General features: G+C 34.3%; 1 protein-coding gene across 2 annotated transcripts in view; it reads left to right on the top strand.

The window, feature by feature from the left end:
- Nucleotides 1-16,275, top strand: part of LOC149775759 (rab5 GDP/GTP exchange factor-like) — a 38,777-nt gene that overhangs the window by 15,118 nt on the left and 7,384 nt on the right. For both annotated transcript variants that reach the window (XM_089943096.1, XM_089943097.1), the window contains exons 4-5: nucleotides 6,448-6,711; nucleotides 12,395-12,622. In XM_089943096.1, the coding sequence (XP_089799222.1) occupies nucleotides 6,448-6,711; nucleotides 12,395-12,622 (492 nt within the window). The remainder of the gene's footprint in view (nucleotides 1-6,447; nucleotides 6,712-12,394; nucleotides 12,623-16,275) is intronic.

Here is a 16,275-nt window from a genome sequence, read left to right as displayed (position 1 = left end):
TAATTCAGACTGATTTTTTAACACAAGGGAGCAGTCATTTTAGTTAGCAGTGTGCTTAAATCATGTAAAATTTCCAAAAGTACAATATCCAAAAGAAATATCATCCACATTACATTAATGTAGCATAGAGGCATGCAAACATTCTCTCCACTGTGCATGTTTTAAATGCAAACTACTTCACCTTACATACGTCACTCTCTCAAAAGTACATATTATCTGGTGAGCGCCACCTGTAGCTGAATTTTATATGTGGTATAAGGGATACAACATGTACTGTAGCTGAATTTTATATGTGGTATAAGGGATACAACATGTACTGTAGCTGAGTTTTATATGTGGTATAAGGGATACAACATGTGGCCTAAAGCAGACTGCTTATTGAAATGGCTGCTCATATGTACTTAAGAAATGAACTAGTCTAAAGTACACTATCTTTAGCAAAATAGAAAAATTAAGTTTTCATGGCAGACAATACTAAATTCTTAAAGTGTAATAATAAATGAATTATAAAATATAAGAAAACTAAAAATATTATTAGCTAGTTGTTTTTAAATTACCCCGGATTGCGGTTCCCAGACAAAATGGTTGGAACAGAGCTATGAGGCAGTGTATATTAGAGCAGTAAGATCTTGCACCCTCCCCCATCAGAACCAAGATTTATTGTGCAGGACAAGATTCCAGGATATAATGTGGGAGCTAGTCTAGACAGAAAGTTACCAAATTTGATAGAAAGCAACCCAGCTTGAAGGCCTTTTGGATTTATACAAATGACGCTTATGTGCCTTGAAATGTATCCTCCATTACTATAATTAGATAAATGTATATACAACCTTGTCAGATAAAACCCCAACAGAATTTGAATGACTTTGACAGAATGCATCTTGTAATAAAGGCCTTTCGATTCTGAATAAATGATGCTGTATGCCATCCAATATGGATGTAGATGCTGATAATACAGAAACATTGAAACAGGTATTTTCATTATATCGATGTCAGTAATATTGTTGTTATGGGTTTGATGTTGTTATTCAGAACATGATAGGTTATATGTGGTGGCCTGTATATTTTGGAATAGGAAGAACCTGGGAAAACCCTGAGAAGAACTGACCCACAGGAAGCTACAGGTAAGCTTTCTCATGTACCTATATTGGCCGAGCCCTTGACTCAAAAACCCATGTGTACAGTGAGATGTCAGTGATCTGTAAAGGCAAGCACATTCAACCACTTGGCCACAGCCTGCTGCCAACAATATTGGAAGAAATTTCCACTGAAAACTTCCTGCAAGTTCAGATTTCTTGGCCAACTGCATTCAATTATTTGGTTCATGTTAGGAAGATGATCAATTTTGGACCCACTTGGGCCTCTTGTTCTCCATTCCAGAATCATGTAGGATACACCAGCAGTGTTATAAAGCCACTGCAAAAATGATCCCACTGATATGCATCAAGTAGTACCTTTCATGTCCTTTCTCAATGAAGGATGTCTCATAAAGTACTTGTGGTATTGTTTATTAATTTCCATAATATTTCCAAGACCAAACTATTGAAAGTACAGTGAAACCACACTTTAACATGCTTTTATTACATGAATTCAGATATACGTGTAACATGGTTGGGGCATGACTTCAAAACAATTTAATTTCACCAGTTTCTTGAAGTACAACGCAGTTTTAATGCTGAAATAAACAAGTTTGATTTAATAATTTCACAATACGTGTTGTATTCTTGAAGAAGAAGAAAATCGTCACTACTTCTTGCTTAGTTTTGAAAGACAATAGTTCTTTAAAACATGCAGACTCTGTTCTTGTTTATAACTATGGCTCTTTGTTGTTGGATACACCTCCATTAAGATCATTATACCTTTTGGGCTTTCTAGAGCAAATTCGAGCAACTTGGGCACCTTACAGTGTACATTTACAGTATGCACTAATAGTTCTAATAGTTCTAATTTTTGTCAAAGCTTGTCTAACAGTTGTTAAATATTGTAAGATCTATTTGTAAAATTTTGCAGTATTGCAGTTAGTCTTTTAAATTTTAATTGTAATTGGCTGTGTATTATTCCTAGAGTACAGTAGTACAGATATAATTTTAAGTTGACTTTACAACATTACAAATTGTACTAGGCTGTGTATTATTCCTGGAGTACAATAGTACAGATATCATTTTTAATTTGACTTTACAACATTACAAATTGTACTAGGCTGTTTATTATTCCTAGAGTACAGTATTACAGATATAATTTTAAAGTTGACTTTACAACATTATAAATTGTACTAGGATGTGTATTATTCCTGGAGTACAGTAATACAGATATAATTTTAAAGTTGACTTTACAACATTATAAATTGTACTAGGATGTGTATTATTCTTGGAGTACAGTAATACAGATATAATTTTAAAGTTGACTTTACAACATTATAAATTGTACTAGGATGTGTATTATTCCTGGAGTACAGTAATACAGATATAATTTTAAAGTTGACTTTACAACATTATAAATTGTACTAGGATGTGTATTATTCCTGGAGTACAGTAATACAGATATAATTTTTAAGTTGACTTTACAACATTATAAATTGTACTAGGATGTGTATTATTCCTGAAGTACAGTAATACAGATATAATTTTAAAGTTGACTTTACAACATTATAAATTGTACTAGGATGTGTATTATTCTTGGAGTACAGTAATACAGATATAATTTTAAAGTTGACTTTACAACATTATAAATTGTACTAGGATGTGTATTATTCCAGGAGTACAGTAATACAGATATAATTTTAAAGTTGACTTTACAACATTATAAATTGTACTAGGCTGTATATTATTTTTTGAGTTCAGTATTGCATATTTAATTTTACATTTGACTTTACAACATTACAAATTTTATAATGTTTGAACATGACACCCCTCCCTGCCTTGTACACCTTTCCAGGTCTCTCTCTGCCTTGTACACCTTTCCAGGTCTCTCCCTGCCTTGTACACCTTTCCAGGTATCTCTCTGCCTTGTACACCTTTCCAGGTCTCTCCCTGCCTTGCACACCTTTCTCTTCATTTATTTAAATACTACATCAATAAGAGACATAGCAGTGGGATACATTTAGTTAACAATTTACATCAAATTGATTATGTCATAATGTAATGACATCGTTATTAGCATCAATAATGATGTTACAAAAGTAAACATACTTAGTTACTATATATCAAGGGTGATATCGTAATCCAGCATGCAGTATGTATAGCTTTATCTATTGTTTGTACTTATTCTAGTTTCCTGTTATGGTTTCCTTTATCCTTATTGCATGACAAGGCATATGATACTATGAAGCTAAAACTGATGTGACTCATATACATATATATTGACATGTGTGACTGATGATTTATTTCCACATCTTTCATTTTCATTTTGTTATCAAATTATTATGCAGTACAACATCCTGGACTTGTCTTATTCATACTTTATGCTTATATTTACAACAGTTAACATTTTTTCACATTTTTTTCTCTTTAAAATTAGTTCTTTGTCTTGTAAACATATTGGAAAGTACAAAATCAAGATTGATACACATGTATAGTGAAAGGCAAAAGTAATGGCCAATTCAATAAGTTAAGAGATATATAGACATGAAGGAGATTAAGCAGTGTCCTTTTGCAATATGAACAGAAATTTGACAGCATTTGCATGTCACATCACATGGCCGTATTATAGTAGGTCTAAGTTGGAATCAGCTAGATGTTATGGAGAAAGGTATGTTGTTGATGATAGATTAAATTGATCAGAATGACGACCTGCATTTCCTTATTGAATAACTTGCATTGCAAAAGTATGTTGGTATATAATCAGTGGCAATTAGTATAATCCCATTTTCAGTTTCTCATTTTAATGATATAACAAATTGTGGCAGACCATCCCCCATTGTTATAATTGTTTTATTGCTTTGATTAGGCATGCACATTTAGTGGGGGTGGGAGGGGAGGGTATTTTTATTGTAAAAAGAGTGCTTTATGTATGGAAAAGAAACTATACATACATTAATATGCAAATTTTAATACACCCTGAGCATATCTTGCATAATTAGCCAATTGTGTCTTATCATTTTACTAACTTGCAGAATTTGCCAGTTGTGTCTGAACCATTTACTAGATTGCAGAATTAGCCTGTTGTGTCTGAACCATTTACTGACTTGTAGAATTAACCAACTATATCTTAACCATGTACTAACTTGAAGAATTAACCAACTGTATCTTAGCTAGTTACTAACTTGCAGAATAAGCCAATTGTGTCTTAACCATTTACTGACTTGTAGAATTAACCAACTGTCTTAACCATGTACTAACTTGCAGAATTAACCAACTGTATCTTATCTATTTACTAACTTGCAGAATAAGCCAATTGTGTCTTAACCATTTACTGACTTGTAGAATTAACCAACTGTCTTAACCATGTACTAACTTGCAGAATTAACCAACTGTATCTTAGCTATTTACTAACTTGCAGAATAAGCCAATTGTGTCTTAACCATATATAAATGTGCAGATTTAGCCAATTGTATCTTAACTGTTTACTAACTTCATACTTGTCTTGTTAATCTGCACTGAACAAGACTTGGTTATTACAAACAAACAAATTGTACTCATAGTGGTTGAGGAACAATAGAATGTTAATAGTTTTTCTTATATAGCATTTCTATTTTAATTATCTCAAACATCTGATACTAAGGTTGTTGTTTTTTCACATTAAATTTATGGATTTTTCTTTTATTACATGCCACCCCCACCCCCCATATATTCCCCTTCCCTCATGCCCAAATGTAATTGTTAACATTAAACTTACATTCACATGACTCAGTCACATCCCCAGCTAGAAACCATGTTTATTACAGAAAAAGGACAAAGTAACTTCATACAGTATTTTGTACTCCAGACTATGCAACAGATGGTTGCTGGCTTAGACAGGTTGCTAAACATCAATAATATGTAAAAAAAAAAAAAAAAAAAAAGGCAACTAGTCAAAACATATCAATTACAACATTGTACTGGATAACCAAGGTCAATAAGGAATGTGATTTTATCAAGAACTCATCGAAACAAAAGAAAATTTCAACCTTGAGAGTTTGTTATTTTACTGTCATTTTATTCCAAGAAATGGCCATTTTCTTTCATTTTTCTATTCATTTTCTCATTCATTCCACAATACATTAATTTATTTGGTTCAGTCTTTCTGTCCTTCATTCTTTGTCTTCATCTTTTATGGGGCAACAAAGCCATGTATGCCATGTTTTTAATCCAGTTTTGATCAAGCATGAAATATAGGTTTATATCATCAACAAATAGATCAGATAAAGTTGAATATGACTGCAATTTCTATATTAATAAATTGATCATGTGTCTGATTGGCTGATCTTGCCATTCTGGGGTCCATATTGCTTTAATACTCCTCCTGGATGGGTTATCTTATTAACAAAGTATTATCAAAGACTTACGATAAAACTGGTGCCAGTCTGACATCATTTTGATAATCTTGTTAACTCTTCCTGGCATAGACCACTAGAGTTTATGGAATGGCCCGATATATGTCTTCCATCATCGATCTGTTCAGTGGCACAAGTTTGCTATCACCACTTGTCGTAAACCAGCGTCATTCAACCTTTTTGGGCTGGGGGCCATGACAGATCAAATGCTTAATATCACAAGTTCATTTCCTTTTCACTACTTCTGTATATTAGTTAAAATGCATATATATGGCCATGGGCTGCACAGTGTGGTGGACTGGGCTGTATGCAGCCAGGCCGCAAGTTGGACATGTCTGTCCTAAATTACTTGGAGGTTTGCCACAAAATTTTACAGATATGTTCATCCATAGGTTTTGTTGTTCCTCTCTGGAAATGGTTCCGCTTGGACATCCAAGTTATAGCTACTTCAGAATGAATAGTAAATAAAATTGGCATTTTGACCAATTGGTCATCCTAAATGAGACTGGTGCCTATCTGATATCTAATAATGCCATTACTGCCAATAATGCAGCCATCATGAAAGTTTTGTTATTGCTACTTCTTCTGAACAGAAACTCATAAACATTAGATTTTCACCAAGAGACATCGTATAAAGTCTTGATGTAGTTGGTCCTAAATGAAAATGGTGCCAACTCTACTTCCAAATCTTGAAAATCTTTTGTTGAAAATAGAAAGGTTTTCAATATGCATTTAATTATTTTTTTAGAAAGAAAATACAATTATGATTCTCAAGTATGCTCTTTTTGGATTAGAATCTAAAATTCAGTTGATCATGAGCATTTGTAAAAACAAAATGGATTGTTTGCTTTCATATGTATTCTCAAACTCCCTCAGTGACCAGTCCAGCACTGGATTATCTTTCTGCATTTTGCATGTGAATCTATGAAACCAATAAATACATGTAATGATTACTTATTGGTTTTTTTCCCTTTCAGATGTCCAGAGTGATCAGGTACCTGTTAGAAAGGAACCATATCAGGTGAATGTGGAGACACAGCAAGCACGAAGCGAATTAATGGAATCTATGAAACAGCTTAAACGGCCAGCAGCACAGGACTTTATCAAGTGCACACAGAGTATCATTGATCGTCTTTTGCAATGCTCAGACCAGGGTAACAGTGGGCAGGAAATGGCTGAACACACACAGGACTTTTATCAGGGGATGGCTGACAGAATGTCCACAAATCTACTGTACAAAGGTTAGTTGCTTACCGAAAACAGCTAAAAGTGACTCAGCTTTGCAGAATACTGTAGTATTTAGGAGGCATTAAATTAAAACAAATACATGCAGGCATCTTAAATTTATTTATAATGGGAATGAAAATGCCAATTACAGAGTCTGGCAAAGATGATGAAGTGAAAATAGTCTCAAAATCGGAGTTCATGTCCATTTGCAATGTAAAATTCGACCTTCTCAGTGTGTTTATGTCACAATAAGCCCATGTATGATGATAAATCCATTTCCATTTTTACATAGTTTTGGCCCATATTTAGTAAAGATATCACTGTCTGTAAATAATCTCATGTATGATGATAAATCCATTTCCATTTTTACGTAGTTTTGGCCCATATTTAGTAAAGATATCACTGTCTGTAAATAATCCCATGTATGATGATAAATCCATTTCCATTTTTACATAGTTTTGGCCCATATTTAGTAAAGATATCACTGTCTGTAAATAATCTCATGTATGATGATAAATCCATTTCCATTTTTACATAGTTTTGGCCCATATTTAGTAAAGATATCACTGTCTGTCAATAATCCCATGTATGATGATAAATCCATTTCCATTTTTACATAGCTTTGGTCCATATTTAGTAAAGATATCACTGTCTGTCAATAATCCCATGTATGATGATAAATCCATTTCCATTTTTACATAGTTTTGGTCCATATTTAGTAAAGATATCACTGTCTGTCAATAATCCCATGTATGATGATAAATCCATTTCCATTTTTACATAGTTTTGGCCCATATTTAGTAAAGATATCACTGTCTGTAAATAATCTCATGTATGATGATAAATCCATTTCCATTTTTACATAGTTTTGGTTCATATTTAGTAAAGATATCACTGTCTGTCAATAATCCCATGTATGATGATAAATCCATTTCCATTTTTACATAGTTTTGGCCCATATTTAGTAAAGATATCACTGTCTGTCAATAATCCCATGTATGATGATAAATCCATTTCCATTTTTACATAGTTTTGGTCCATATTTAGTAAAGATATCACTGTCTGTCAATAATCCCATGTATGATGATAAATCCATTTCCATTTTTACATAGTTTTGGTCCATATTTAGTAAAGATATCACTGTCTGTCAATAATCCCATGTATGATGATAAATCCATTTCCATTTTTACATAGTTTTGGTCCATATTTAGTAAAGATATCACTGTCTGTCAATAATCCCATGTATGATGATAAATCCATTTCCATTTTTACATAGTTTTGGCCCATATTTAGTAAAGATATCACTGTCTGTAAATAATCCCATGTATGATGATAAATCCATTTCCATTTTTACATAGTTTTGGTCCATATTTAGTAAAGATATCACTGTCTGTAAATAATCTCATGTATGATGATAAATCTATTTCCATTTTTACATAGTTTTGGTCCAATATTTAGTAAAGATATCACTGTCTGTCAGTAACCCCATGTATGATGATAAATCCATTTCCATTTTTACATAGTTTTGGTCCATATTTAGTAAAGATATCACTGTCTGTCAATAATCCCATGTATGATGATAAATCCATTTCCATTTTTATGTAGTTTTGGCCCATATTTAGTAAAGATATCACTGTCTGTCAGTAATCCCATGTATGATGATAAATCCATTTCCATTTTTACATAGTTTTGGTCCATATTTAGTAAAGATATCACTGTCTGTCAATAATCCCATGTATGATGATAAATCCATTTCCATTTTTACATAGTTTTGGTCCATATTTAGTAAAGATATCACTGTCTGTCAATAATCCCATGTATGATGATAAATCCATTTCCATTTTTACATAGTTTTGGTCCATATTTAGTAAAGATATCACTGTCTGTCAATAATCCCATGTATGATGATAAATCCATTTCCATTTTTACGTAGTTTTGGCCCATATTTAGTAAAGATATCACTGTCTGTCAATAATCCCATGTATGATGATAAATCCATTTCCATTTTTACGTAGTTTTGGCCCATATTTAGTAAAGATATCACTGTCTGTCAATAATCCCATGTATGATGATAAATCCATTTCCATTTTTACATAGTTTTGGTCCATATTTAGTAAAGATATCACTGTCTGTCAATAAGCTCATACTGCCAACTGTTTTGAATATTTTGATGAAGAAATTTATGATAGTACACCACCATAGAAGATCTTGGATTTTTATATACCAGATTTTGACCCATAACGTTTTGCACATTTTTCTTTTCTATATTTTATGTTTATACCTTTCACAGAATTTTAACATCTTTAACTTTTTTGCATGGAGCACTTTGAATTCATTGGGTACCAGTTTTCATGGTTTTCTTGGGAGAGCCAGATCACAAATTTAAAGTCACAATGAAATATCTGCCAGGCCAGCATCCTCCCACCATCATATGCAGTGGAAAGGCGTCATCTGTTTTTTTCTCAGTCTGTTTTTATATCATTGCTCTCTGTATTGTAGAGAATGTGAAATATACACTAGAATAAGTACATGAATGATGAGGAACAATGGAACTGATTACAATTTAACTCTAATGCAAAATTTCAGCTTGTAAGCTTGTAATGACTCGATCTGAAGTATATTCATATTTACTCACTGTCCTTGTCGTTCTCTATTTCCCAAAGCACATACTAGTCCCATTTATATAGACATATTTAAACATATCAACTAACTGTTAAATAAACATTCAGCTAATTAGTCCAGCTTTCTCGAAACTCATTTCAATCAGGTCTCTCCAGAGTCCTATTTTGTCATGTGTACAGACAATTCACTTAGCATGAATTGATTTAAGGGAAGATGTTTTAAGGTTAACCAAGACCTGATCTCGATGTCCAACTCCACTGTCTGTATCTCTGCAGTTTATGTTTTTGTGCTTTTTCTAATAATTCCTTCAGTATTAGTCATCACAATCAGCAATAATAACACTGGCATTCATCGTAACTTTACGTATCCGGTTTTGGACTACAAGGTCAAGGTCATCCAGCAAAAAGTTGCTCCCATGGAGCGATTTTGTTTGGATAGTTTCCAACAAAAGAGGTTTACAATCGTTGGCTTTGTTCTGGCACCTAATCTGTAATTGTTGAGAACTTTATGATTTAATAGCAGTCTTTGATGAGAACCTAATTACTTTTCTTTACTGTAGTGGTATTAAACGTGTTAACACAGACATGCGGAAAAAGAAGTAGTCATTTTCTTTAAGATCTTAGTATTTATGCCAGAGCTAGTGGTGAATATCTAAGGTATTCAATTTAATAACTGCAGTACAGATTACATCTGTTTACTCACAGGTGTGTGGAAATGAATGTCAAAATAATTGTGTACAGAGACATACACGTTTTTTTGTGTGTTGTAAATGATAGATCTACGAAAATAGGTACCCATGAATATGTACTTTTTACCCAGAGCACAAAATTTGAATGGTTTGTGTTCCAAAAGATTTTGTGCAATTCTTTTATTTTGTAAAATAACATTGCTTTATATTGGTACCATGTAGTCATTAGTATGTTGAACACTGATTACCTGGCTACCTACCTTTTGACCCAAATACCATACCTTGTACACTCGGGCACAAAATTTTAATTCCATCATTTGGCATATGAACTTGTCCTCAGTTGAAAACTGCAGAATCAATATAAATACTGCAATATTCAGTGTTCCAAAATGATCACCTTGGTTATTCAAAAATAAAAATTAGTTTCTACATGTATAATAACTCTTACTCTGAAAAGTTCTGTTCTTTGAATTTAGTAGTTTTCGCCTGTTGGCATGTATGACTCTTTAATTTGCACATGTTTGCATGCTACTTAATTTATGCAATAATTCGCTGTTATTATGTCACCAGAGGAGGTGACTGGAAGCAAAGGAGTGCCGAAGACCATGCCAAATTCCCCATCACAGCGACATCCTCTTGCATCTTCTTCCGATGGTTGTCTGCATCCCCATCTTCTGTTCAAGGCTGTCACCATGTATACAAGCAGCAGTTTTTAATTCATGTGTTTCAAATCAATGCCCAGTTTTAATCGGGCTGTTCCTATCGTATTGCCAAACGTGGTGGTCACATTTGAGTCAGATATTCCTGAGTTGTGAATTTCCTATCTTAAGTTAGTTCTTTAATTTCGTGTACTGTGCGTACTTAAATTTTCCGAAACGTTCATCACATCCTGTAGGATTAAGTAGCCTCTCTGGTATTTTTAGATCTCATTCTGGGTGTAAGATTTCTCGAGAGTTGGAAATTTAACCAATCAGACTCTTTCAGGGTCAGCAAGTTGTTGGTCTAAAGGGGGCTTTTTGTGGGTCAGAATGAAAGCCCTATGTGGTAAATGTGTGTGTGTGGTTCTTTTTTTTGTTTTTTTTTTGGAGGGGGAGAGGATAGGTATGTGTGCTATATATTGTGTGCAAGCTATAGATAACTCTGAAAAGAATTAAAAAAATTGTGTGCAAAAAATGATATTAATTAGGTTCAACAAAATTGTATGACCTCTTCAAATGTGGAAATGACATAAAGAGAAGCCCAGTGTATAAAATGATGGTCTAGGTCCACAATGCCATCATGCTATGCAACATATTGTGCTGTACGAGAACCCTTGGGGCCCCGAGTGGTCTAAAGCGCTTTCTGTTACAGATCACTGCCATCTCACCTCTGCCTGCATAGGTTTGAGTCTCGGATTCGGCTAATGTGGGTATGTGAGAAAGCTTGCCAGAGCTTCTCGAGGGTTGGTGGTTCTTTCCTGGGTTTTCCTGGGTTCTTCCTCCACCATTAATACTGGCCGCCATGTATAGCCTAGTGTGTGCTGAAAAATGGCGTTAAACCCAACAACAACAACAACAGAGAACCCTTGCTATAAAATGATGGTCAGTGTCTACAGAGTGCTATTGTGCTATGTAACATATTGTGCCATACAAGGAAACCCAGTGTATATAAAGATGGTCAGGGTCCACATTGTGCCATCATGCTATGTAACATATTGTGCCATACAGGGAAACCATTCCTATAAAATGATGATCAGGGTCCACAGGCTGCCACCATGCTAAGTGTTTATCAGGGCTTACAAGAAGCAAGAATTGCCCATTGTAGAAATCATACCCAGGTACATAGTTTTCTGTGTTCATACATTGCCAGAAGATGGGAATATTTTTTTAAAGTCTAAATGGTCAGATTCTTTCAGTAAGTGTTCTAGGTAAACTACATAACTCTATGTTGCTCATTTTCATGCATACTCAAGATTAAAATGTGTGTGTGTGTGTGTGTGTGTATTTGTATACAAGTCGAGTTAAACTGCAAACAGCATAGATCTTGCTCTGTTATTGCTTAATAAACCAGAAGATCAGGGTCTTTGTTATTTTATTCTGTCAGTTACTCCTAATAAATGTCATTTCTCAGATCTGCCAGCATATTGTGCAACAGCAGATTTGGGTCTATGCAGTGTGCCATTTGGGTTGATGCAATGTGCCATTTGGGTCTATGCAGTGTGCCATTTGGATTGATGCAGTGTGCCATTTGGGTCTATGCAGTCTGCCATTTGGGTCTATGCAGCGGCCATTTGACGACTGTATTGACCCATTAGATTTCAGTAATTGCTAATGAAACACATTGAAATCAACTGTGACTAAACTGATTATATGTAAAATCAAATTTATTCCACTTTGTTTTTATTACAGAAGTGAGTGCTGAGTTGAGTGAGACACTGCTGGACAGAGCAGAGAAGTACATGATGGTGAAGATGTATGGCAACACATTCTGCCCACCCACAACAGATGATGAGCAGAAGGACCTGAAGATCCAAACACAGATCCGGAATCTACACTGGGTAACAGCTCAGCAGCTGGATACACCGATAAATGAGCAAGATCCACAGGTCCGCAACTTAGTTGATCAGGCAATTACAGGTAACAAACCATTTTAGATGAAGATACTGTTTTTGTTTGTTAGTTTACTTAAGTGCATACAAAAGGTATCATTTCTTTCTTGTCTCAAACTATGAATGTTCGAAACGCAGAGTATATGGTGGCCAAAGTAGTGATTCTCATTCTTTCTCATTTACATCAACACGTTCTCCAGTCGCAGTTCACAGTTGCAGTTAGAGACCATAAGGGACATGAGTCTTACCATATATAATATGTTGATTTGACTGTAAGTTTACTGCCCCTGTATCTTTTATGGATTCCAAAAGCCAATTTCTCTTTAACCCTCCTATAAGTGAAGGTGTATTTTGCAAATCAGATCAGTCTGAAAAGGTGACTTTCATCAATGATTCTGAGTTGCACTTTGGAAAAATAAACGCTCAGTTGGATAGATAGATATGAAAAATAAAGACAGAACCAATGTAAAATATAGTTATTTTATTGAATGGAACATGTCACAAATAAGTTCATGACTTATAATTATCCTAATTAAATCCATTGAAATCTATAATGCTTGACATTTTAAACCCATTTACATGGTAAATCCATGAATTCAATTAAAGGTCACATGCCAGTATAAAAATAGTTCAGAATGATCATCCTGTAATATGTTAATTCCATGAGTCTTATAAATAAACAATGAAACTGAGGTACACAATGTTTTTGATTCACAGTATCCCATACATGCCAACCATTGTGCTTTTTTTCACTAAATTACGCCTTACATGTATACGTATTCGGTATGTCCCCCCCACGCAAAAATTAATTTGTTTTCTTATTTTTATTAACATCCCATTAATCTTTCAGACCTTATTCTAGAAAAGGGACCGTCCATAAATGATGTCACACACCTGGGGGGGAGGGGGGTCACACATTTGTGACAAGGGGAAGGAATTTGTTTAAAAAATGTGTGACGTGGGGGGGGGGAGGGGTAAAAAATCGCATGACGTCATTTATGGATGGCCCCAAAGGCGGCTGATATGTAACTACAACATAATAATACGACTGTCCATAAACTTTTCTAACAGCATTATATTCTATTTATAGTATCTGCACTATTTTCAAGAAACATGCTGGTTTTACTTTCAAACTTTTGACCTCGGTTTCTATTTATAGCGGCTGTATGGCTTACATGCATGCCAGCCATTAAGCTTTTGGCGTAATCATTATGCTTTTTTCACTGAATTGCGCCTTACGCGTAACTGTATTTGGATTATGCATTTTCGGTATATCCCCCTCCCAAAACATATTAATAATTTGTTTTGTCATTTGTATTAACATCCCATTAATCCCACAGACCTTATTCTAGAAAAGACAGCTTCTATGTTACTACAACATAAGAGTATGCTTGTCCAAAGATTTGCATGCACTTTCCTAACAGTATTATGTTCTATTTATAGCAGTTGCCCTATTTTCAAGAAATATGCTGGTTTCTACTTTTGACCTTAGTTTCTATTTATAGCAGATGTATGGCTTAGTTAGGAGAGAACAGACTGGTTTTCTAACTTTTAATCTTTGCTCACAGATTCTTTGTTCTAATTCATATCTGGTTCAGAACCAGTCTGTAGGTATTTGGTGCTAAAAGTCAAGTCAGATTTATTCTGGTCAATGTGTGTGTTAGAGCAAAAATATTTTTCAAATAATTTCACAGATGGATTAGGAAAAGATGAAAAACCGATTCAGAGATGAATACATGAATTACACAAAACAGCGTTTCATTCTAGGGCAGCTTCATGCCCCTTGCAGGCTACGTGGAAAGGATTTTAATATTGGTCATGGTGGTAAAACAAAGAAACCTTGAATTAGCTTGTTTTACTAACTCCAATACTAAGGTAACTTCTTTTTTACAGCAGAACTTAAATGTGGACACAAATTTTATATATGCAGAGGCGTTATCTCCTGAGTTCTTAATAGAACATGGACTACCCAGAGCGGTAGAAGACTGCATTGGTCTTTTGTTCAAACAGATGTTTCCTGATACCAAAATTACAGAAAATATGCATGTGCAAGAACAAAATCATCTAATATTGTTAGATGTTTAGCAGAAGATACTTCACTTAAAATGAAGCCATAAAAATTGGACCGTTGAGTATTGCAACAGAATGAGTAGTGATTATGACAAAAAGTGGTACCCATTCTGTGTAAGAGACATGGACAACGAAAAGGGCAAAATCAGAGTGCTTTTCTTTCATTACCAGAATTAACAGTAGATTCCACTGGAGAAAATATTGTTTTATTTACTTGATAATGCTTTGAATAAGCATAAGTTGGCAGAACTGTATGGTTTTTTAGCTGATAATGCATCAGTGATGACTGGAATTCATAAAGGAGTTGCATTCTGTATTTTGACAAATGTCTCCATCATTGTACACATCAGGTTGTCCCAGTCATAAGATGCACCATGCTACAGGAAAGGCTGCTGATAAATTAGAAGAACCCCAGAAGTATCAAGTTGGCATTCTACCTGACAATGCACTTCATGTGGAGTTGATGTGCAATGGCACCTTATTTCCCAGCTAAAAGATCCAATAACTGGAAGATATACATTTCCTCTTCTTTGTCAGGTTATGAAAGGAATATTGGTTCTTTACCATTCTAATGCTGACTGTGAGAGGTTGTTCAGTATTGTTAACAAAAATAAAACTGAATTCAGATCCAGGCTCTGTAACCCAACACTTGGTTCTCTACTGGTGTGCAAAACATTCATAATCTCAGCTGGTACAAAGTGTTTTGAAATGCAATATGATAGACTTTTGCTATATATGAAAATTTGAAGCAGTAATTGATGTTAAAAGACCAGAAGGGGTAAATAAATCATTTGGTACATATGCTCATTGAATTTGATTATGTTACATGTGGATTACTCTTTTTCCGCTCAGATTACTCTTTTTGTCCACTTGGATTACACTTTTTCCTCACCAGGGGTTGGCATGTATGGTATCCTATAAATATTGTTATCTGATGTCATCTGGTACAAAATCCAAGAATTCATCCTCATTGTGTAATAATGTTCTGAAATCCTCCATCATCATCTAATTATTGTAAATTGTCATAGTCTAGTCATTGCAAATATCATTAATTTCCTCAGCTTCACTGTCATATGCAGTTGTTTATATAGAGACTAAGCTTGGGGTCTGTGAGTAACACTTTGTGATCATACATGTGAAATCTATTAATGGCTGCAACTGAACATGTGTCATTTGTGCAGCAAGATCAGACAGATTTCAAATAACCACCCCTGTTACTTGGCACTGAGCAAGTATCAAATTAGTGGCTCAATCAAGGGGTTGTCAAGTGGGAAAATAAAGAGGTTGCTGCCTTTACAAGCTAAAATGGATTAAAGTCAGACATTCACTGAAGATGTTGAAGTTTAATTTGCAGTGAACATGTACATGTACTAAATTCATGGATCAAAAGGATTGCCAGCTTGAAAACTTGTGAGTGCTGCCTTTACAAGCCAAGGGTTTATTGTGTCATGTGCATTGGCAGAAAATTGTGAAATATGTTATTGCATCATTTAGTGCTAGTAAATACCCATAGTAAACAACATTGATGGACACTTCACTTTACAGTGGGTAGTATTTAATTTTCCACCCAATATTTTAAAATTCAAATAACTGTAGACACAATTATCATAA

This window comes from Sinohyriopsis cumingii, chromosome 19, assembly GCF_028554795.1.
Source record: "Sinohyriopsis cumingii isolate HCF-2022 chromosome 19, ASM2855479v2, whole genome shotgun sequence".
Classification (NCBI taxonomy): Eukaryota; Metazoa; Mollusca; class Bivalvia; order Unionida; family Unionidae; genus Sinohyriopsis; species Sinohyriopsis cumingii.
The sequence above is the reverse complement of the archived record's forward strand: the minus strand, read 5'-3'. Positions and strand labels throughout refer to the sequence as shown.